The following is a 25313-nucleotide window of genomic DNA, read 5'->3' on the forward strand; positions in this document are numbered from 1 at the left end:
GCAAATATGGCCGAAATTCCAAGAAACAGATATGACAAGTACATATCGATTCTTTTGTTCCTCGATATTTTAATTTAAAGTGATTCCATCTGGAGGGAATGTCGGGAAATCCACATGTAAATAACCAAGAGGTCAGCACTTTTGTGTGTCCAAGTTATCTCGGCGATAACAAAGTATAGGAAAGGGCCGTATTATCGGGACCTAATGACCCCGATCATAGACCCTCGGTAGAGATACCGTCCGAAAATTACATACAATTTAGATACTTAGTTTTATTTTCCTTACAAGTAAATTAAATTTTTATGTTTGCAAATTGAGACATTGAAACATTAGTTTAGATATGATATGTTCTGTCATACCTTTCATTAGTGAACTATTCTGATCGGTCTTCCACTTAAAAGATGTACGTTGTGGGAAATAATTTTGGACATGCACTGTAACGATAGTGGTTCAAAAAAATTAAGGTAAGATGTTTTCAGATGTAGAAATTCTTTGAAATTAAATCATTGTCATAATTCTCATTAACGAAGCACACCACAAATATAATAATTTTTCTTGATCATGAATTATTCTGAACCAATGTATATGTTTAATTGATGCAATTGTAATTCAAATATTGACCCCCCCCCCCCCCCCCGAACTGTTTGGTGGTTTTAATGCTGAACAACTAAACGTTGCTGTTTAAGGCGATTTTTTACTGAATCCATTCATTCTAAGGTTTTTAACTACTATTTACAATGACAGATACAAATACAGACATAATTCAAATCAATTTATCTATATGTATTTACATTGACGGATCCAGAAATTTGAGTAGGGGGAAGTGTCATCCTATGTCTGGATTTACCAGTCCTTTCCTCTGACATGTCTGAGATTTTTTTTGGTGGAAAAAAGGAGGGACTTACAATTTTACATTTTCATGCTATTAATGCATGAATCAAGACCACATGTCACGAGAGAGAGAGAGAGAGAGAGAGAGAGAGAGAGATTAAATCATCAAAATCCACACAATCAATCCGTTTTTGTCCATCTGTTGGAATTAACAAAAAATCAATTCGTTATGAAAGAGATGAAGAACATGCGCAATTATGTAAAATGGATTAAGTTCACTGAAAGTAACTAATGGCAGTTGTCAATTACACAATCGCTAATTTGAATCGAAAACAATAACAACAAACATTTTGTAGTCGCCATAGATATAAGAGTATATGTTAGCCCGGTCATAAAATAAGAACAAATTTGTTAAAAGTGTTAGCATTCAATTTTTTGGTTAAAGTCAAACTTGTTTAAATATTTAAAATATCCTTCAAATTATTTCTATAAATAAATCATAAAATTTGAAAATTTTATTTGAAAAATATGGAACATAACACGACTAAATATATATCTGTCACAGACAACTTAAAACTCGGTATAATCTTTTCTTATTAAATCCAATTATGAGGTACACATATTTTAATGTGTAAAAAATCACTATGCTCAATTTTACCAACAGGAAGTTGTTGAAGTCAAAGGTCTCAAAACTATTTCCTATCCATATCAAGGAGCAAATGTTCGGCGAGAGAAAAAATTGTAAAAGAAATGGTAATGATAAACTTTGAGTTTTGGAACGTTGTCCTATAAATGGGATAATGGAGGACTTCTGCTCTCAGTTAAGACACCGTTCCAAAAAATGACCAACATGCACGTAACATGATATATGACAAACATAACTTTGTAGTAAAAAAATAAATAAATAAATAAAAAGGACTAGACATATTGTGTACTTTAACAGTACATGCGTCAATAGAAGACAAAAAATCGTTTAAGTCAATAGAGTGTTGATAAGATTTTCTTCAACATCAAACTTTTAATCTTATCAAAAAATTTACAATATGATTTAATCTGACGCACACTCTTCTATCTCGGAGTACTGATAAAACAAAAGTACAGCAGATCCCTGTCGTGTATGGTAAGGCATTTTTTTTAATAATTGGCACAAAATAATTTGAATTTTCTTAAAACTTCATTATTTTTGGATAGTCTTGTATCATGAAACTGAATTTCAAATTTTATTTACCTTTTAAATATTAAAAAAATTAACCTAAATGTATTTCCAGAATCCAAGCTTAAAGCTAAAATAGAGAGGGGAAAAGTCACGAAAAACCATAAAATTGATACAAACTTGGACCATGATAATGGAATATTGTCGCATCAATTTTATGCATTGATTAACATTTTTATTCTAAAACGTAACGCCTGTATATGCGCATTATGTAATTTTAATAGTGTTTGAAAACTTTAATTAGGTATATGACAAGTGTGTTCTCTGCTTACATCACGATCCCCTCTTCCGCTCTAATTCCTCTCAAAACGGAATCTGTGATGTTTAGAATTCTTTTCAAAGAAATGGAAAGACATAAACAACGGGATTGTAGGAAATACGGATGCTTAAAGCAGTATAAGATTTATTTTGTTTATTTCCAGTATTTTATAGAATGGTAGGCTGATGCAGACAATGCCACCATGAATGAAATTTCCTGGTTTTCTGCCGCGCTCACGGCATTTTTCTTCACTTGTGATTCGCAGCTAATCCCAGCCTCAGGTGAGTAAATAAAATCACGTGATTGTGACAGTTTCATTCAAAATATTTTTTTTAATGACCACACTAGAAATTAAAGCTTTTTCCTTTTGATTTCTGAATTAATACTAGTATGCCCAAAAATGCTCATTTTTTTCACATCAATTTTATATATCTTCAAGCAAAAAAAAAAAAAAAAAAAAAAAAAAAAAAGCAAACAAACAAATAAAAACCCACAAAAATACCATCAAACATTTCCAACCCCGACCCCCTTTCCCCAATAAAAGAAATAAAAAATTTAAACAAAAACTATTGTATACGTTGATTATCATCTTAAGAAATATCGTATTAAGTTTTAATACATAATTGTTTTAATTTTCATTACATTGTTTATGATATTTTGATCATTTTTGGAACATTTGGTAATATTTTTAATCAGTTAAAAAAAAAAGGAAAGACTGCAGTTGGCACTGTTCACTTCTAACACTTTTTTTTGCTTTAATGTTTGGTTCATTGTCTTCCTATACGTTTATAAATAAATATTAAAATAATAAAAAAGTAGAACGTAAATCAAAGTGTCAAATCCCCACAACCCAGGCCCGTAAAACGAGGGGGGCGGGGAGGGGGTTTGCTTCTCTGGGAATATCATTTTGCTTTGTATTTAGTTTGGAAATTGGAAATTTTCATTTGGCCATTTGGTCTCCCCACTTTTTGTTGCGGTTAGTCGATACGTTAATGTACCATAAAATATTTATCTCGAGAATTAGTCAGTTATTTTTTATGACTGACCCCTTCTTTGACGATGCTACGTGCCTGAAACCTGCTAAATCCAGTTTAATGCTCTGGATAAGACGTAAAACCAACAAGCGCACTTCAAGTCTGAGACATATTTACAACTTTATTTTTATCCTAAAACTTAGTCTAATTCAAAAAATGTCTGTGATAAGGACATTAAATAAAGTGCAAAGTCCAAAGTATCACGTATGTACCTCGTACAATAAATCAGATCTAAAACATCACTTCCTTTACCAGATTTTTTGAACACGAAAGCTCAAGACTAAAGTTTTTTTAAACGGTAAACGACATTCCCCATCTTTTATCTGCCTATTTGAAGAATCATCGTTTGATTTTCAAACTATTATTCAAAGAGATACCGGTATTTTTTAGTCCTATTCACGTCTACATTGCGCAGAAGTCGAGAAAGCAAGGGGGAGAGCGAGAGAAATGGAACTGTGAATAGTCTCGTTCCCCCTTTAGCTCGCCTCAAACATGAGAAAGCAGGGAAACAAATGGTTCCACTGATAACTATCATACACAATCATATCAATAAGACTTTTATTTCAGACTGCCCATTAAACTGGTACCCATTTGAGCACCACTGTTACAAGTTCTTAGTTTATCCTCTGCGAACGTACAACGAAGCGGCAGCGGATTGTCAGGTAATATGAAACAGATCAATTTATGACTGAATAAATAATCAAAATACCTCCACTGACTTACTGAATGAATACATTCATAAAAGTCATTCTTCGAACAAAATGTTATAAACCTCTGAGGTATACCTTTAATTAATTATAACCAGTACAAAACTAATGAAAACTAGTACAGAACTAATTATAACCAATACAGAACTAATAATAACCAATACAGAACTAATTATAACCAGTACAAAACTAGTCAGTTTGAAAAAATAGCAATAACATTGGGATTTACACTAGAGAAAGTAATCCTGGGTGGATGCTGGGCTAAAAGAGGAGGGACAGGAGCGGGGCGGGGGGGGGGGGGCAGTTCTGTTGAAACGATGTTGATTGTACTGAAAAAGATCTTCATACTCGCTGTTTTTCAAAGGAATATGGAGCTGGACTGCTGAGCATAAACTCGGCTCAGGAACACGAATTTATTAACAACCTTCTGCAGAGGATTGATCAGGATAGGTAAATATATTTATACTTATCGAATAATTTAATTGACACATTATACAGTATTTTGATGAAAATATTTTCAGATTATTGAAAATATAATCGGTGACATTAGATCATAAGAACCAATCTTAGTGACATGCTTTACGATGCTTTATAATACACAGGATTGAATGTCGTGGTTTTTCATTCTGAATATGTGATTTTAGCAGCATAAATTAAAAGGTGTTAATAATTCAGATTTTATCTCATTTATATCAATTTCATTGATATTCATGGATTTACGAAAATCAATTGTGTTCTGGGCTGGGGGGGGGGGGGGGGTGTTAGAAACGCTACCACAAGGTCTCCTTTGGTTTTTTTCTTAATGCACTTATGATTTCAGGTCTCTCTGGTACACTAGTGGACACAAGGAACAAAATCATGTGAAATGGACCGGGGATGGCACGGTATCTACAGATGGCGTCACCTTTTGGGCAAGTCCTGATGACTCTCGAAGTCTCTCGGACTTTATTGTATACAAATACTCTGGCAAGTATTTTTAAAGCAGTAAAAAAAATATATATATATCTAATTTTTAAATCAGTGTCTCTAATACTTTTGTTTTATATTTTAATGTCATGCAGTGACCAATTTAAATTATGCTTGGGGTGCAACTGACGGAGGACAGTCCTTTAAATTTATCTGTGAAATTCCGAGGAGCGAAACGCAGCGTCTTCTCCAGGAAAACCGAGATTTTAGTAAGTCTCATTTACAGTATGAATATTCTGATACCAACCTTCAAACCTATAGAAACAAATGAGTTTATTAATGAGTAGCTCATGAAACTGATGTTTGGTTGGTACTTGGCCGCTCTATTCGTTAATTAGCTATAAATCAACATTCCCCACTAATTGTTTAAAGAATCTCATGTCTCCTGTAAAATAGTTCGAGGTAACGATAATTACATTGTACGTAATTATTTGTAGCTTATGGAACAAATATCACAGACCCTTCATTAGCACCAAGAGGACCCAAATTCACGATGCATCCATCCAACACTGTTCTTACAAATAGATCTCATTTGCCTAGTATTGAATGTAATGCCATCGGAAATCCTCAGCCAAGCTTTAGCTGGCACAGAACCGACGTCACCGGAAGTGTTGAAGAGGTCATCAGCATGTCTGCTTTCTATACCATTAGCAACGGGAAGCTTACGTTTAACCAAATAGACGAAAAGCGTGATACGGGCGATTATCATTGCGAGGCTTCCAACATTTACGGTTCAATACGCAGTGCACCGGCAAAAGTCACATTTGGAAGTAAGTATATTTCGTGCAAGGAAAATTTCAAAGTTGATACTTTTTTTTAAATCAAGAATCAAATTATTGTCGATTTTCGCTTTCAGCCAAGTGTTCACAACATGCATGAAAAATATTATAAAAAGTTCGTTTCAATACATGTATTTCATTCATATTTTGATCCCTGTAATAATACAAGTATGGAAAAGAAATCTACAAATAAATACTCGCAGAATACTTAGTACTACTATATCAAATATATTTGTTAGACCAAGAATTTATAAGCATTGGTTACGTTGTATCTGTTAATATTTACAAGACTGTGCACTCACTATCCACACACTTTGCAATCAGAAACATGTTGAGTTTGTTTATTTTACTTTCCATCCTTTCGAGAATTTTCCATTCACATTGACACACCACCTCATAGAAGGCTGTACTCAGCACTTACGGTTGTGTAGCAGTGAGGGATCCTATACTGCGACACACCTCGGTTTATATTGTCATCCGAAGTACCGGTTGAACAAGTTTGTGAAACATGATGGGGAAACAATTCTTCTAAAGGTGTTTTATAAGTCAACATATTTGTCTAATACATGTAATTTTTGTAAAAAAAATATTACAATTCAAAGTTTTAAAAGGTTGTCTGAATTTTCACAAATGTTGATAATAGGTTTCTTCCTATGAATCGCGATTAGTTTTTCTATCAAAGAAGCATGTCTTAATTCCGCTCCTGATTTTAGAATGTAAAATAGAATAAATCAATGTTTCGACTACGTTTTGTGACCATGTCACGTAAGTAAAACTCACATGAATGTCTACACCAAGACTTATGTCTGAATCAATAACCGGAAGTAAGCTTGATGGGAGGTAAAGAATTATAAATGACGTCACCATGATGATGACAGCAATAACGAAATACTGTTCCCTTCTTAGTTTCTGTCTTTTTTGCTGAGTAAGTTGGTTTGCGGCTCCGACTTTTCTTCTACTTTGTAAAACAGTTCGTACAATTCCAACATAGGAAAACATCAGAGCTGATATTGTCACGACTAGAGCGAAACACACCAGAAACACTCCATATCCACCTCTGATAGGTAAACACCAAGGAGACTGAAGGGTGATTGTGAATTCGCCCCAAAGTTCTGTCAAAGGTAACAGCAATTTGAGAAGGGGTAACATCCAAATAAAAACCAGACACAAAGCAACATTACAAGTTTTAGAGAAAAACGCTTTTCCAAAAGAAGAGTGAGCAACTTTTACGTAAGCACTTATGGATATTAATGTAATATTGCACATCTGAACCCCAATCAAAACGAATATAACGTATCCAGTAAGCCTACAGAACATATCCGCTTTTCCAGTTGGATGAAATGAGTTCACAAGAGCAGTGGACATAGATACGATGCTGGCTACAAAATTGACAGTCATCAGATGGAGGGTAAAGAGAACAGATATCTCACGGAACAGCTTCAGATGAAGGATGACACCAATACTTATAGCATTCACAAACACTCCAGTTACTAATATGATGGTGGAACAGGCCACATGAATAACAAACAGTGAGTGAGACATATAATATGGTTTACTAGTGTCGGAAATATTTCCTACAGAGGACATTATTGCAAGCAATGCTTGTCTTGCATTTGTCTGCAACACTGTATGTCTCTTTCTGGAACCCTTTTTTTTATAGCTGATACTCAAAATCTCATTACTAGTTTATCAGCCGATCAGATGAACATCAGTATTTGGAATATTTTTTTAATCGTGAAGATAAGGATGTAATTAGGGCCAAAAAATGTGACAGTGTATTGAAACTTTACCGTGTTTTAAGTCTAAATAAATGAACAGCCACACAACGTCAATATTTAATTAACCATAGTAATCTTCTTTGCTTTGTTCCTATCATTGATCTTTTCCTGGAAAAATCAATTTAAAAGATGCTGTAAATTTTAGTTGGGCTCTGATTCTTTGAGAAGAATATTATGATGAGGCAAGATAAAATAAAGTAAACTTAATTTTACCCAAATCATTACTCGGGGGACGAAAAAAGAACGCACCAGACGTTTGGATTTAGCTATCACTAGGTATGAAAAATGAAGCGAAACGGTTGCTTTGTTCGTTCTTTGCCCATACTGGGACTCGGTACTAATGTACTCCATGAAAATCATTGTACTTTGTAATGGAAATCACTTAGATTTTGTGCAATCGAGAAAAAAACAATGTAACTAGAATAAGCAAGAAAATTTATCAGATAAATAAATCAAGTAATCAATTAATCGTAAGAAAATACACCTCTCTCACGCAGAACAACACGATGGATTTTCTTATTACGTATTTCTATATCTGAATCCTTACTTAAGAAAAGTATATACATACAGCTTACTTATAAATACAAGACATAGAATCAAATAAACTTTAGCTTAAAATATTTACATTATTCGGGATAAAAAGCTTGATATCTTCGTAAAACTTTAAAATCAAGGATCCGGTAAAAAAGTAAATAATTATAAGGAATAACCCCCTGGGCTTTTAAAAAAAAATATTAAATTTTTTATGATGATGACCAAATAGTTTGCTTACGTGATAATTTTAAATGCTTGAAAGTCTTCTGCAAATTGTCACTTGAGCAAACTGTTTTATCAGATAAAACAAAAAAAAAAATTGAATTTGACGCGACATTGACGCCGAATTTGGTCAACATCCTAGCCAACAAGTACCATGGATACAGAAGGTCAAGGCACAAACGAAGACAATACGAAAATCTGAATTTTTATCAAGCAGTTTGCCAGCATTACACACGAAGGCCTTAAAATGAAAACAAGATGTCGTATTTAGAGCCCAATGTGTTCGAACTAGGCAAGAAAGGCAACACGAGACCTTCCGATGGTGTAAAACATTCAGCCGACCGCATGTATATTAACAGACTTCGTTCATTTTTGGTCCTTCCCTATGTAAGTTATTATTTAAGTAGTATGGTAATAACATTTTGAAAACTTTTAAAGTTTATAATTTTCTTTTGAAATTAAAAAGAAAAAAACAAGTATTTATTAAATCCATACACATTTTGATTTTATTACATTGCAATATATAGAAATAATTTATTCATCATCACTGTGTTATTGTTCCTGTATTTGTTTTAATTTACCCTCATTAATTTGTGGGAAAATTAACATTTCACCTTGTCTTGCCCTGACACCGAACCAGCACATGAGGTAAAACAGTGCCTAGGTACATGTATTTCCTAATTTGCGCACACTCGTAGATTCCAGTATTCCTTTCCCTTTCATGCTAAACATCCAGAAATCCTTTGTCAATTCTCCATGCCACTGAAATGACATTTTGGTTCTGGCCCTTTAAGTCCTGATTGTTATGGGTGGCTGGATATTTCAGTTTGATGTGATTTTGAAGGATAACACAAGTCGTGTTGATTTTTCTTCATATTTGGCCTCTGGTTCATGGTCCTCCGTAAATCTCGGAATTTATGTAGAGAATACCAAAGGCATTCTACACTACACACCTGGCTTTGGAGAATGTGTTGTTAAATATTCTCTCATGGCACTCCCGTATTTCTGATTGAAAACGGGTTTATCGGAATCTTGTTGATCCCAAAAACATTGCCCCCTACACCTCTCCATTCCTTCTTTCAGATCTGAACCATTCTATATCCTAGCATCGTTGATAGAACTATTCGAGCCGACATCAAATCAGAGAAACTTGTTGTCTGAGTCGGCCCGGCATGATGAAAATGGAGAAGAAACCGACGTAGTTTCTAGTAGTTACAGAGTGAATATTCAAAGGACATGTGACCAACATATAATTGCTATCCACAGCAACACAGCAGTACGGAAATTGTTATCTTTTATCAAACTGCTCATTTATTACAATCCATACTTCAGTTATGTAGGACTGGATTACTCGACTTTGATGATATCGCAGACTTCACGAATAAGAAGGAAGATGGTGTTTGAAACCACGGCCTTGGATAATTGTCATCATCGGATCATGTATCCTAAAGTGATGAACAGCTTGAGAAGAGTAAGGAGAAACTTTTGGTATTAGGTGTCCTCCTTCTTTAGTTTGCCTTCTACCCTTTGCAGGGCCTCATCGCAAAGGCCTCTGAATTTTTGTGTAGTTGTAGAAAATCTTCTTCTTTAGTTCTTTCGCAGTTTGCTATAGCGTTTTCTTTCTTTTTTGTCAGACAACCATTTTATGAATGACATGGACCTCGGTACCATCTTTTGTCCCTGTCATGAAAAATGAGAAGCAAAAAAAAAAAAAAAAAAAAAAAGTACATTTGTCGATATAGCAAGAAATGATTACGTGAAAAATAAAAATGGCGGTCGGAATTTGAAAATTGTTTGTCCTTCTGAAGTCAAAACATTTTGCAAGGGGAGATAACTCTTATAGTTAGCAGTGAAGTTAATTAGATTCTTTCCATAGATTTCATTTCGTTCATGTTGTTTGTTCTTATCATATTTTCAAACTAATTTTATAAACATTATTATGCCACCGTAATCGAAGATTCCGGGGCATATATTTTTTGCCCTGTCCGTCCGTCTATCTGTCTGTCTGTTTTCCGCAAAAACTTTAACCTTGCCCATAACTTTTGATTGATTGAAGCTATGGCTTTCATATTGCACATGTGTATTCATTATGACAAGACCTTTCTTTGAGTACCATAAAAATTTGACCTTGACCTTGGAGTTTGACCCACTTTTGCTAAATTTTTTCAGACTTTAACCTTGGCCATAATTTTTGAATAGTTGGTGCTAGGACTTTCAAACTTCACATGTGTATACCTTGTGACAAAAACTTCCTTTGGATACCAACAACTTTGACCCTTTGACCTTGGAGTTTGACCTACTTTTGAAAAAACATTAACCTTGGCCATAACTTTTGAACAGTTGGTGCTAGGGCTTTCATACTTCACATGTGTAATCCTTGTGACAAGACCTTTATTCAGATACCAACAACTTTGACCCTTTGACCTTGACGTTTGACCTACTTTTGAAAAACTTTATCCTTGGCAATAACTTGTGAACGGTTAGTGCTAGGGCTTTCATACTTTACATATGTAATTCTTGTGACAAGGCCTTCCTTTGGATACCAACAACTTTGACCCCTTGACCTTTACCTTGGAGTTTGACCTACTTTTGCAAAACTTTAACTTGGCCATAACTTTTGAACGGTTGGTGTTAGCTCTTTCATACTTCACATATGTAATCCTTGTGACAAGACCTTCCTTCTGATACCAACAACTTTGATGCTTTGACCTTAGAGTTTGACCTACCTTTGAAAAAACATTAATCATGACCATAACATTTGAACGGTTAGTGCTAGGGCTTTCATACTTCACATATGTAATCCTTGTGACAAGACCATACTTTGGATACCAACAACTTTGATGCGTTTGGCCATAACTTTTGAACAATTGGTGCTAGAGCTCTCATACTTCAAATGTGTAATCCTTGTGATAAGACCTTCCTTTGGATACCACTTTGACCAATTGACCTTGACCAAGGAGTTTGACCTACTTTTGAAAAACTTTAACCTTGGCCATACTTTTTGAACGGTTGGTGCTAGTGGTTTCATATTTCACATATGTAATATTATCCTTGTGACAAGACCTTCCTTTTAATACCAACAATTTTGTCCCTTTGACCATGACCTAGGAGTTTGACCTACTTTTGAAAAACTTTAACATTGGCCATAACTTGAACGGTTATTGCTAGGGCTTTCATACTTCACATATGTAATCCTTTTACAAGACCTATCTTTGGATACCAACAACTTAGACCCTTTGACCTTTACCTTGGAGTTTGACCTACTTTTGCAAAACTTTAAATTGGCCATAACTTTTGGACGGTTGGTGTTAGCTCTTTCATACCTCACATATGTAATCCTTGTGACAAGACCTTCCTTCTGATACCAACAACTTTGATGCTTTGACCTTGGAGTTTGACCTACTTTTGAAAAACTTTAATCATGACCATAACTTTTGAACAGTTGGTGCTAGGGGTTAAATATTTAAATATTAAATGTCTGTTCCTTGTGAAAAGACCTCTTTGGATAGCAACAATTGTAATCCATTGACCTTGACCTTAATTAGAGTTTGACTTACTTTTGAAAAACTTTAACCTTGGCTACAACTTTTGAACGATTGGTGCTACGGCTTTCATATTTCACACGTGTATTTCTTGTGAGAAGGCCTTTCCTTGGGCACATTTAATTTTGACCATTTAACCTTGACCTTGATGTTTGACTTACTTTTGAAAAAAACTTTAACCTTTTCCATATCTATTCAATGGTTGCTGCTAAGGCTTTCATATTTCACAGGTATATTCCTCGAAACAAGACCTTACTTTGGGTACCAACATATTTGATTTGCATTTGAGAAAGTTAAACCTTGCTATAAGTTGTCATACGGAGGCATCAGTGTTTCACAAACACATCTTGTTTTTACAGGTATAGCCCAGTTTCCAAATGTACCACAAGGTGTTACACGGGTGGCATTATATCAGGGGACTTATCTGAATTGTAATCCACCCACCCACAAACCAGGTCTGTATAAAAGATAGTTATACCCCATGTAAATTTTCATTTAATGGACAAACACTCCACTTAATGATTCTAAGATTGACCCCATTAAAAAAAAACTCCAGATCTGTTGTAAAATAGTGTACTTTTCTTTCGCAATGTTGATCATTGTTGATCATTGTTGACTTTTAAATTTTATATTTGTTAGCTATATCCTATCAGTGGATGAAAGGGAGAAGTTTTCTGATCCAGTCATTAAACAGCTATTTTTTCTTGTCTGCGGACGGTAATCTGTATTTTTCGGAAGTTCAACAAAATGATGAAGGGAACTATCACTGCATTGTGACGTTAAAGGCGTCACCTGGCGACACCCTAGCAACAAGTCAACCACCGACTGAAACGAGCCTCAACATTAGACTAGACGTACTCGGAGATAGTAAAGAATTTCTTAGAATTTCATTTTTTGAAAGATGATTAACATTATTTTTAATACTGATATATGTATGGTAACAATATATAATAATAATGACTGAGTGTAACTTTGAACACTGTATTACAATGTTCCAAGGGACTTTTGATGCCCAAGAAACATTTCATGGGAAATTCATCACACTTTAGAAAGATAGATATTTTATGATTTCGGTGCTTCATCCGTACATATTTGATGTATACTGGTATATGGCAATGTATATCACGTTGAATTCTATTATTCAAAGTTCAATATGTTAGAGTTTCAGATATTTTTATCCATTTTTTATCGTTTATCCAGCGGCGGCATTGTATCCTCCTCAAATTCACGACGAATTCCCGGCTGTGTTTCCAAAATCCCCAAAGCTAGGACAAACAATCACCATAGAGTGTCTAGCATATGGAAGGTATAAGCCGGTGTATTTTAAAGAGATTCAGAATCAAAATTATACTACCAAAAATGCACACTGAAGGAAAATCTAACTTCACATGTCTGAGGTATAATTAAATACAAAGCTGCTTCATCGCAAAATCACCATATAGATGTCACTTAACGTTTTGATATTTAGAATACCTCTAAAATATGGCTGGACGAAATATGGTGATGTTGGGATACCATCAAAAGCATACGTTCGTAACTTTGGCCGTGTACTCGTGATCCCAAATGTGCGATTTAGGGATGAAGGAACTTATACGTGCCACGTTACCGGTCGGACACAGGTTGCATCCAAAGATTTCTTGCTCACTATTGGTGGTTAGTATGACATACCTTTAAGTATCCTATACATGAAGTATAATCAATTTTAATTAACAAAGGAGATGTCCCAATTTACAAATTATATTTTCATGATTTGAAAATAATGTCTGGGATCAACCTGGTGAAAATGACTGCATTTAGGTGTGCAGGAGATATACTAATATCATTCTAAATTCTGAGTTCATAACCCTTTTATGTTAATATAATTTAGTTAATATAATTTAGTAAACTGTATCAGAATTAAACCAGGACATATTTTTTTGATTTGCAGCGAAACCTTATTTTACATATCCTCTGAAAGACCTCATTGTTGATGAAAATAGTGACGTCACTTGGCGTTGTGGGGGTATTGCCAGTCCACGAGCTTCTTACTCATGGTTCAAGAATTCTCGACTTATTGCTACGGGAACCAATGGAATAGAGATCACCTCAAACGTTTTAAGGATCAGGAATCTCCAGAAAAACGTCCACGATGGGATGTATAGTTGTGAAGCCAGAAACATCTACGGAACAGCAATGACTAGTGCACAACTTAAAGTTCTATGTATGTACTTGCTGGAATTTGCTGTTATATTATTTATTATTATGTACGAATCTAGAATGCTAGAGTATTGTGCTATGTAAGAATTATATGTATGTTTTATAAACTGTAGGATAGATAAATGTTGTTTTTGAGTTCCTGCATACATTACATGTATATATTCATTTCTGAAATATAGAATAAATAGCTTGATCTAAAATACAATATTAATTGATTAATATTAATATTTTCTCAGAAATTTGGGGGAATATACTTGTCGAAAACATTCAGGAATTTTACCTTCTTAAAGTTTGAGAAGTAAAATGGACATTTATCCGTGATTTGAGACAATAATTAGGATGGGGTTTTTTTGGCATCTCTTTCATTGACGAATTTTCATCATTTCTCAGCAACGAAATTCTTTACTAAATAAATGAAAGAAAAGACATTACCATGTCTGTTTATTTGTGTAAATTGGCAAACTTCTTTACCTTTAAACTACAGACAAATAACTACATGTATATCTTTTATTATTAAAGTATCGACTGAAAAATTAAGATTGCAATCTTATTTCTGCAGCTTTAAAACCATCTTTTGCTAAAAATCCTCTTCGACAATCAATTTTGGCGGCAAGTAACGGGAATCTTACCATTCCATGCATACCTGAAGCAGCACCAGTGCCATCTATCACGTGGTTAAAGAATGGCGGGAAAATGAGCCTTCCTGTAACAGATGGTAATCAGAAAGGCGCACAACAGCTTACAAACGGCTATCTAAAAATCGTTGGGGTTAGCTTTGGAGATGGAGGTTTCTATACTTGTGTGGCTACTAACAAGAATGGAGAAAGCAAGAGTACTGGACAAGTAACTGTTGTTGGTGAGTTCTAAAAATCGAACCAGATATCCGGAAATATCTGAATGAATGTTCAAATTAAGAACCTCCAGTTAAATTCCAATAAACCCACCCATCTTTATATGTATGCTACGGGGCAATAAACTGTCACACGAAACACAGGAAACACAGATACTTGCAAATGTTAACATGCAACTTAAGTATAATAATTCAATCTGAAGACGAAAGTTTGCGGTGTTAGGAATAATAAATAATAATCATCTTAGCTATCCACATCGTTTAAACGTTAATTGCAGTAAAATCTTTTTACAGGGTTTTAAAGGAATTCAGTTCCTATCTGGATATTTCAATATTTAATCTTTAGGTGGGATCACGATCGTAACACAGCTTCCTAACGTTATCCTGGCCAATCGAAATGACACTGTATTCATAGAGTGTCAGGCTACGTACGACGCCACCCGAATTGACTTAGTATTCGTGTGGAAGTTCAATGGAAGAGTGATTGACTTTTCGCAGGATTCAATGTACGAAAAGGTATGTCACCGGGTTCACAGGTGTGTGAAAGGTCAGTCAATATGTTGGGTCTCAAAAAGATCAGTGGTTAGAGCGCTAGCAAGGTACGCCAGAGGTCCTGGGTTTGAGTCCCGGTTGAGACTTGGTTTTTCACCACCTATGACAGATAATAAACACTAAAGCAACAAAGTCGACCTAAATTATCATATCTAACTAGATGCATCGAGTTCCTTTATGTCAGATAACTTTCTCGATGAATATCAAGATACAATTCTAAAATTGTTCAAATGGTTATTTTGTTTATGTATAATCGAACACCTGCATCGACTTTACTTAAAATGCTAAATACCTAGGTATGAGTTTTATCGTAATTTCAGAGTTCTAGGACTGGAATCAAAGGTCTTCTCGTCCACTTTATAGACTACCACCACAGTGGTGTGTACGAATGTGTTGCCATGTCAACCATAACCCAGTCCTCCATATCTACAACAGTCAATGTACAAGGTATTGTCTGTGTATTCTCAATGATGTTATTCTAGTATGGTAATTACCAAATAATAATTAGAAATCAAATCTAAAATTCATTGGCGCTCTTTTCGTGAAAAGCTTCAAGATGAAAGCCTTATTGTCGGTATGTATGTTTGTTTAAGGCCCACCAGGAATGCCAGGGAATGTATACCGCATTAAGGGATCTGAAACGACTCGAACAGTAACCATTAAATGGACAGTTCCACCAAATCATGGGTCTCCAGTACAGGAATATAATATTGAGGCACACACGATGACAAATCCAAAATGGCGACCCATTGCAATGAGTAAGTTACTCTTTAGTGAACAGATCAAATTGAAGGAGGGAAATAATAATCATCCTTGTATCTAAAATTTTATTAAAAATATCGTTCATTTGTTACAGATTTATCTGACTTTGATGTTCTGATTCCTGGAAACATTGACTCAGACAAAAGACAGTACACCGTGACGGGACTGATACCGTTTAACAGTTACCAGTTTAGGGTTTATGCTCGAAATAGATTTCCACAGCCTGGAGAATACAGCAAACCATCTGGTATGTTTTATATGTAACCTTGAATGTAGGCTTTAGTAATTGTTAAAGGCATAGGCTACTAAAACTGTAATAGATATTTGTAAAACAGGCTTTAGAATTTCCAAAACACATATTAATTGCGAAATTGCCTATAGATATAAAATACTAGTATTATCTTGAATCTACATTACGTCATAATTTTTAAACAGTTATTACTGAGGTATTGACCATTCACCTCAATCGTTACTGAATAAACTGTGGAGTGGATATAAGTTTAGTCGGTTGTCAGGCCAAAGATAAAAATTAGACAGTTTGATAAGTCGAACTTCTGCACAGGATGTAACTTGAATATCACACCGCATGCTTAAGCTGTTAATCATCCATACAGAACAAACGAATGCTTTGATCCAGTGTATTCATCTATTCGGAATAAACCGAAGCTTTGATACAATATATGAACAAAGAATGCTTTGTTCCGATGTATTCATCTATTCGGAATAAACCGAAGCTTTGATACAATGTATCAACACTTATTTTCTCATTTCATCCAGTTGACACAAACAAATGCTTTCATTTCATCGGATCACACATGGGTCTTCATCAAGATGGAAGAAACTGACGCATTGATCCAATCTTTCTACATTTATGTCTTCATCCAGTCAGCACAAATTGATGATCTGATCCACCTTCTCTCATCAATGTCTTCACTTTGTCCCATAAACTGATGCTTTGTTAAAATCTGTTCACATTAATGTCTTCAACCAGTTGGAACAAACTGAGGTTTTTATCCAATAGCTTCCCACAGTCAAGTCTTCAGTTAGTCGACACAGACTGATACTTTGATATATTTATGTTTTTATTTTGAATGAACAATCTCTAGTCTAATCTTTCCACATTTCTTTAATTTTCTAGTTGACACAAACTCATGTTATCTTCTTAACTGCTCATACTTTTGTTTTTATCCAGTCTTATCATATTAATGCGTTAATTCAATCTGCACAAACTAAAGTCTTCATCAAGTCGGATCAAACTGATGCTTTGATCAAATCCGCTCACACCAATGTTTTCAATGAGTTGGAACAAACTGATGTTTTGATTCAATCTGCTTAAACTGTGGAATTCATTCTTGCGCAACCAACGGATGCTTTGACCAAGTCTGCTTCCACTATTGTCTTCATCCAGACCAAACAAACTCTTCCTTTGATTGATTGATTGTATGTTGTTTATGTCTCATTCGAGGATTTTTCATTCATATAGAGACGTCACCATATACCGGTGAAGGGCTTCAAATTTAGACCTTTACTCGGCACTCAGGGCCATTGAGCAGTGAGGGATTTTTATCGTGCCAACGCCTGCCGTGACACCGGGCCTCGGTTTTTAAGGTCTCATCTGAAGGACCCGCAACTTTCACTTCAAAGTGCCGATTGCTTGGCGAACGAACAGTTGCTACCTATTCTTTTTTATCGACTTAGGTCAGTCGCGGCCACGACCTTCGGATCACGGAGCGAGCGCTCTACCGAATGAGCTACCGTGACGGTGACTGTTCCTTTGATCCAATATTTAAATTTTTATGTTCTTATTTAGTAGGAAAAGTTGATGCTTGCCTCATTTCTATCTTCATCCAGTGGGAAGAAACTGATACTTTGATTCAAACTGCTCACTCATGTCTTCATCAAGTCGAAAGAAACAAATGCTTTGATCCAATCTGATCACACTAAGTAATGTTTTCATCCAGTTGAAGCAAACTGATGCTTTGATTGAATCTTCAACGACTCAGAACAAACTGACGTTTTGATCCAATCTGCTCAAACGTATAGTTTTATCAAGTCGACACTTGTATACAAATGTTTTGTTCAAAGGTACTCACAATAATGTCTTCAATCAGTAGAAACAAACTGATATTTAATCTCATCTTTAACACTTAAGTCTTTATACCGTGGACACAAACTGATGCCTTAATCCAATCTGCTTGATTTACTGTCTTCATTCAGTCGGCACAAACTAATGCTTTGATCCAATCTGCTATCACTAATATTTTTATCCTTTCAAAACAAACTGATGCTTTGATCCAATTTGCTCAAACTATTGTCTTCGTCTCATTTAAAGTCGTCATTCCGTAAGTTCTATGGTCGGTACAATGACCTTGTCAGCAAATACAATTTATCATTAAGTCAAATGCTGACTGACGTTTTTCATACTAATTGTTAGGCCATTATTTACACACTGAATTGTCGATGGATTTTTCCGTTATTTCCCGATCATGACAAGGGGAAGACGGCGGGTGTGACCGGTCGGCAGGGGATGCTCACTCCTCCATGGCACCTGATCCCACCTTTGATGTTTTAGAGGTCCGTGTTTGCTTTGCTCCAAAATTGTATTGTTGATGGACTTTTGAGCTTGAATACTGCTCGTTATCTCCATATATTTCATCCAGTGAACAACCGGTCAGGGTAGCATAGTGATAGGGCGCTCGCTTCTTGATCGGCAGGCCCGGATTCGATTCTCGCTTCGTCGCGTCAAACCTAAGACGTAAACATAGGTAGTGACTGTTCCTTCGCCAAGCGCCCGGCACTAGAAATGAAAGTCATGGGTCTTTCGGATGAGACCTTAAAAACCGAGGTCCCGTGTCACGGTAGGCGTTGGCACGATAAAGAACCCTCATAATATAGGTCTAAATTTGAAGCCCTTCACCGGTATATGGTGACCTCTCTATATGAATGAAAAATCCTCGAATGAGACATAAAACAACATACAATCAATCAATTATCCAGTCAACATAAACTGATACTTTGATTAAATTTGCTCACACTAATGACTTCAAGTATCATTCAATCTTCTGGCATATATCTTTATCCTTTTGGAACAAATTGATGCTTTGAGCAGATCTCCATTTTTGTCTTCACACAGTTGGTTCAAATTGATGATGTCTTAACAAACTCGGTGCAAACTAGTGCACTGACCACTGCTCACATAAAAACAATGTACAAGCTGATACGATGAAAGTAATATCTTATTAGTTTCTTAGTAATATAACCTTATTTTTTTCCAGAGTACATTCAACTGAAGCCGGACAAACCAGTAACCGCTGTACAAAACGTAGGAGGAGGAAGTGGAAGTGTGGGGGTTCTAATGATTTCATGGCAGGTGTGACGATATCTGTGATATGGTTTTGTGTTAACTTTAAATAAAGGTCGCTCGCTTCACACAGTGGTTAGAGCGTTTGCTCTAGAGTCGCGGTGTTGGAGTTGATCCTTACGTAGCGGGTTTGAATCCCAATGAGGGAAGTGGAGACCGGTCCTTCGGATGAGACCGTATAAACCAAGGTCCCGTGTCGCAGTAGGTGCTGGCACAAAAAAGATCCCTCACTGCTCAATGGCCCTTAGTGCCGAGTATATAAGTAGGTCTAGATTTACAGCCCACCTTCGGCAAGTGGTGGCGTCTCCATATGAGTGAAAAATTCTCGAGAGGGATGTTAAACAACAAACATAACAAACAAACTTTGAAAAAAAGGGAAAAGGGCGTTTGATAGCATAGCTTACAAAAATAAAGTTATGCGATACGGCATTCATAAACTATTTGGAGAAATGAAATATAGGATTTCTTGAAACCTCTTTCGTAAAAGGTTTCAAGAGTAAACATATTTATCATTATGGATATATGAGGAATATGAATAATAACAAACTTAGCTTGTTTAATGATACGTAAGCTAGCTTTGTAGCAATTATTATGCACAGAAGTTGGTTTGTTAACTATTGGCCATGGTTTATTTTGCTGAAACGATATTGATATGTAAACAGTGTTGTACTGAGCGGGTTGTGGGGTGGGGGTGTTCCAATTCAGCATACTACAGTAAGCTTCACGTCGACAATGGCATTGTGCGTACTTTCAATATGGAATCAATAAGACTATATTCCAGTGCGGTAGTAAAGAAAAGAGAGGAATTTTATTTACAATTTTAGAAAATAACTGATTTCTGAGAAGCTGTAGTTCTGGCATAATAAGGATTTAGTTTCTTTTATTACAGGGTACGTAGAAACTGAGATCATGTGTTTTCAGACGATAATACGAAACTGATATGTTTCGCTAGAATACCCTTCTGTAAATTCGAGCATGCGCATTCCTGTAAAACAAGGCTAATGTAGTTGCTGGAGAGCGCCAGCAACGGTATCTTGTTTTTTTTTTTTCAATTTTAACACAACTACAAGAAATCGGGTTTAGATTAGCGTCAGTCGATTCAAACACATTGTTGGAGAGAGCGGAATTGATAATATCAATGTACATGTACACTTCGTTACATTATAGAGTTGGATTCTGATTGATCATATAGCCTTTATTTGCAGTTATTATCAGAAGAAGAGAGATGTGGTCCTAATGTCGGTTACAAAATATACTGGAGAAAAAATGGAACCACAGACAGATTTCAAATGGTTAGTTATTGTGTTTAGACAATATAAGAATTGCATATGAATTTACTTTATAAATTAATCTTCTTACATGTACAAGAAAATTATTTGGAATCTTTATTTCAGAAAAAGTTGGTTGAGACGGATTATATGTTTAAGAAAATGGTCTCGGGTAAAAGTATATCATACACAGTAAACCTCAACGATGAAAAATTATTTTATCTTCCCTATGAAGTGAAAGTGGGTGTGTTCAACCTTTATGGAGATGGACCAAACAGCACGACAACCGTCGTCTATTCTTCGGAGGGAAGTACGTTCTTCATATCCACAAACTGACAACGATATAGTGTATTATTGTATTTGACATTGTCGTTACGGGATATTGTATTTGAGTACCTTGTGCAATGTTTACGTAATTTGTAAATTCAATTTTAGAGTATCGCTGCATAATGACCAATACTATTGGAATATCGGTTTTGTTCATTCTATCCTTTTTAAGGACTTATGTTTTTCACATAAAAATAGATCGATATCAAATGAATGTTGGTTTATTTTGATTGGATACAAGATATTGGGAGATTCTTTTCCTTTTTTCTGCTTTTAATGATATGAAGAACCTTAAATTTTGAAAACTTCATGTAATAAATTGTATATGGCGTATTTTTCCACTGTCTCCTCAATGTAGAATGGAAGTGTTTGTATGTGGTTTACAGAGATAACTTGAAGTTAGAGATCTAGTTGACTCCTTAAGATCGACTTCAATTATATGATAAAAATATATAACAGTGGACATTTTAGCACGTCCAACCGGCACTTTCTTTCTTCTTTTACTTCCTTCTTTTTTTTTTTATACATCTTATGGATATATTTTCATTCATTTGAAATATCTCTTCCTGAAAGCTACAAAACACTGATGTTACTTTATCAATTTTACAGTCCCTTTACTCCGTCCAACAAACGTCAACGGCTGGGAGATCAACGCCACTGCATTATGGGTAACCTGGGATCCGATGCCAAATACTAGAGAGGCTATCAAAGGGGTTATTCAAGGCTTTGAGGTTCACGAAATAAGAATTGTCCTGCATCTCTTATTTAATAAAATAACAAGTATTGTATCATATAATTTCATTTTTAACATCTTAAGGATTTGCGATTTGATAAATTCACGACAATCTTCTTTAATTTGAAAATTTTACAAAACAAATGTATTTCAGATTAATGTAGAAGATGCCAATGACCCTAACCGTAAGGGTGTGACAGCTTATCATTACGGTTATATGTCAGGAAATAATGTCATTGGACTGGAACCGAATACAGACTACTGGGTGACTGTGCAGGTGTTTAACACGGCAGGAGAAAGTAATCCTAGCGAAAAACAGCTTCTAGGCACCTGCTTAAATCGTAAGGATATTCTATAATTTTGGTAGCAATATCTATTTTATATATTCATATTCAGGCCTGAAAAGTATGATCAAAGTACATTATTAAATGTTGTTAAGACTATGAATAAAATTAAAGTTTGTTTGTTTTTTGTTGTTGTTGTTTTTGTTGTTGTTTTTTTTTCTTTACATCAGAATGCTATATCATACATATACAATTATACATGAATATCCCAAAAATTCATGCAGATTCATAGAAATAATTGTGAATGCATCTGAGTTACTCTGAATTCCAGCGCCATTACTGTATCCAGAGTTTGTAGACATCCTCTCAGATGGACCTAACAGTGTATATGTAAAGTGGAGAGGCGTGTCGACAGGACTGTTCGAAGAAACTCTTAGAGGTTACAAGGTATATAAAGGGGAATGGATTGTCTGTAATCGTAAAAACTTTGAGGAATGTTCAGAAGAGGAGTGTATCCACTGACTAAATTTTAAAAAATAATAAACGAATTCAAAGCAGTAAAACGGAAAGTGTAAATGTTAATCTTCATATTTTTGGTTTACTTACACGATTTATTTCACTTTCAGATACGATGGTGGCTTCTTGGAGAGAATATCAAATCTGCTAATGATACTGTTGTTGGTAAACAAACCTATGGCGTGGTGTATGGAATAGCTAAAGGATATGTCTATGCCCTCCGTGTACTTGGTTTTAGCAAGGGAGGAGACGGTAAAATGAGTCCTACACAGTATTTCACCTTAGGTAAATTCCGTCTTGAAAAACTTAAAATTAATTTAAAGAAAATAAAGGTGATGTGTAATAAAACATCCATAACATTTAATGCAATATCTTTTTACACAATTTGATTTAAGGTATATTTGATTATAGCCAAATTTGTTCCATCTTTATAGGTGGTAGAGTGCATGTTGACTCCAGGATTTCCGTGATTAAATTGGCTGGAGCATCAATTAGTCCATCCCTAGTCATCATCAGCTTACTTTGTTTTGTTCAGTCAATCCTTTAATCATCTCACCAAAGATCCGCGACAAAATCCAAAGGATATAGAAATCCATATTCTTCTATTTTCATTTTCGATTTATTTTGCTTTTATACATTGTACATACACACAAACTTTTATACACTTTATTTTTATGTATTAGTTTATAGTGTTTATAATTTTCTCACATCAATTGCTTGTAATTGTCCCATTTAACTACATGTATACATTTAACGATAAAATTATTTTCAATCTTCGTTTTACTGATGCTTTTATTTAGAGTTAACCGAGATTAAATTTACATCCCACAGTTAAGTTACCATGTGGGAGGTTGATGCTTGTTTTAAATGTGAAGGGTTCTGATGTCATTTTTTGAGCGTTGAACTTATGTTCACCTATAATTTATCAAGCAGAAAACTGCTAAATGATTTCCTGTGGGTTATATAGTAAAAATGTGGAAGCCACTTAATCAAAAGTGTACCTGACAATCAGATACATGTACAAACATCCACTGAAGGAAGTAAACACCGTGTAGTCTTTCATTTTCATTTGACATTTAGTAGAAAATATGCAAAAAGGATCATAATTGTACATGTAAAAATTCTAATTAATTTTTTTTAATTTTCATACTGATAAGCATTCTGAAATCTTGACCAACATGTAATGAAACAACGCTGAGTAAAACATGAAGATGGACGGGTTCATTGTTGATTAAATGGGTTGATTATAAAGACTGGCAACATAACATGCCTCAGTGTTAAATTTAGGCTAATACATGAATACTGTAATAAGATATTGTTGTAACTTTGGTCAGTCCTACTTAACCCAAGGCAGGGTCTGGGGGCCACCTTGCAGGTCCTAATAGGTCAGAGCAAAGACCCCAGGTCCTCCGGAATTTAGAAGATTTCGGACGCCAATTTTCCACTAAAACACTTTATTTGTGATGTTTAAAACATAAAAAGGTTTTTTAACGATGCAAAAACGAACAATTGAACTTAAATCAATAAACATGTGCTTACCTCTTAAAAACCAATATCTTTCTTCCCTGACATACTTTTTCTCAGCACAAAGAATACCAAATATCATTTCTGAGAATGCCTAACATAGCAAGAGTACACAATCTGTCTACAGTCATTGTGCTTCGACACTATATTTTCAAACTTTTTAGCGCTGAAAATGCTGCTCGCAGGAGGAAAACCCCTACCTGAATTGTAAGTAGAGTGTAGGGGAAATGTGTATCACAGTTATCTACACTTTTCGGCTCATCTTTCTATCCCTTGCTCCAAATCATCAAAGAAAAGCAATCCTGAAATTTAATGCATATTCTGTTTTGATTTCTTCGACAATTTCATCAGTAAGTTTCTCTAGATATTACGGGACCACAGGCACCAAACTCGCTTGAATTTTTGACCCCCTAGTATATTATAAAGAGAAGGTTATGAACTCTGCCATTTATTTTTGACACCCCTTCGCTTCAGAAGCTATTTAATTTAACAAAACGGCAAAACTTCCACTTTTTCATGCTTGCAGTGGATAAAATAAACTCTCTTCTTATTTCATACCAATTTTCACCGCTGGATCCTACGTAGTTCTTGAGATGTACCCCCATGTCTGTTATTTCTAAGTAGGTCGTACATTTACTGGCAGGCCGATTTCTACTTTTGCTTCAAGAGTGAACATACTTATTGCACGATGCCATTACTATCATTAACATATATCAACAAGCAGAGTCGCAAAAGAATATCACTTACTCTATCTATGTGTTATTTAATCCATCATAAAGCCGAAAATGCAAATAAATTATTCGTTGTTCACTGGCTGTCTGTAACTTCCGGCCATTTTGTTTTTCCCGAATACCCAAATGAAAGATGCGCACTGATTGGACAATCGTTTGGCGGATTTTTCGGAAGAACTCTATACTCATCGCTCATTTTCAACGTAAACACCTATGGTGGAAAAGATGCACCTTACTGATGGACAGCAACGTGCGCTTAAAATCGCACTTGAGGGCCACAATTTGTATATTGGAGGCCAAGCAGGTACTGGGAAGTCAGTACTTCTTTCGCAAATATTTGAGAG

General features: G+C 35.2%; 1 protein-coding gene across 1 annotated transcript; it reads left to right on the forward strand.

Annotated features, from left to right (window-relative positions):
• The first annotated feature begins 2466 nt into the window (after positions 1–2466).
• Positions 2467–23382, forward strand: LOC133189976 (contactin-like). Its single transcript, XM_061325431.1, has 24 exons — positions 2467–2584; positions 3905–3999; positions 4409–4494; positions 4865–5010; positions 5106–5219; positions 5448–5780; positions 12225–12320; positions 12505–12732; positions 13066–13171; positions 13334–13518; positions 13793–14065; positions 14621–14917; positions 15258–15427; positions 15784–15910; positions 16057–16221; positions 16320–16472; positions 19501–19595; positions 20792–20878; positions 20981–21164; positions 21791–21912; positions 22069–22255; positions 22530–22645; positions 22825–22999; positions 23149–23382. The coding sequence occupies exons 1-24, from the start codon at positions 2506–2508 to the stop codon at positions 23259–23261; spliced, it is 3732 nt and encodes a 1243-aa protein (XP_061181415.1). The 5' UTR covers positions 2467–2505; the 3' UTR covers positions 23262–23382.
• The last annotated feature ends 1931 nt before the right edge of the window (positions 23383–25313 follow it).

The sequence above is a fragment of the Saccostrea echinata genome, unplaced genomic scaffold (genome assembly GCF_033153115.1).
Source record: "Saccostrea echinata isolate AGI-Se365-2 ecotype Australia unplaced genomic scaffold, CSIRO_AGI_Sech_v1 ptg000020l, whole genome shotgun sequence".
Taxonomy (NCBI): domain Eukaryota; kingdom Metazoa; phylum Mollusca; class Bivalvia; order Ostreida; family Ostreidae; genus Saccostrea; species Saccostrea echinata.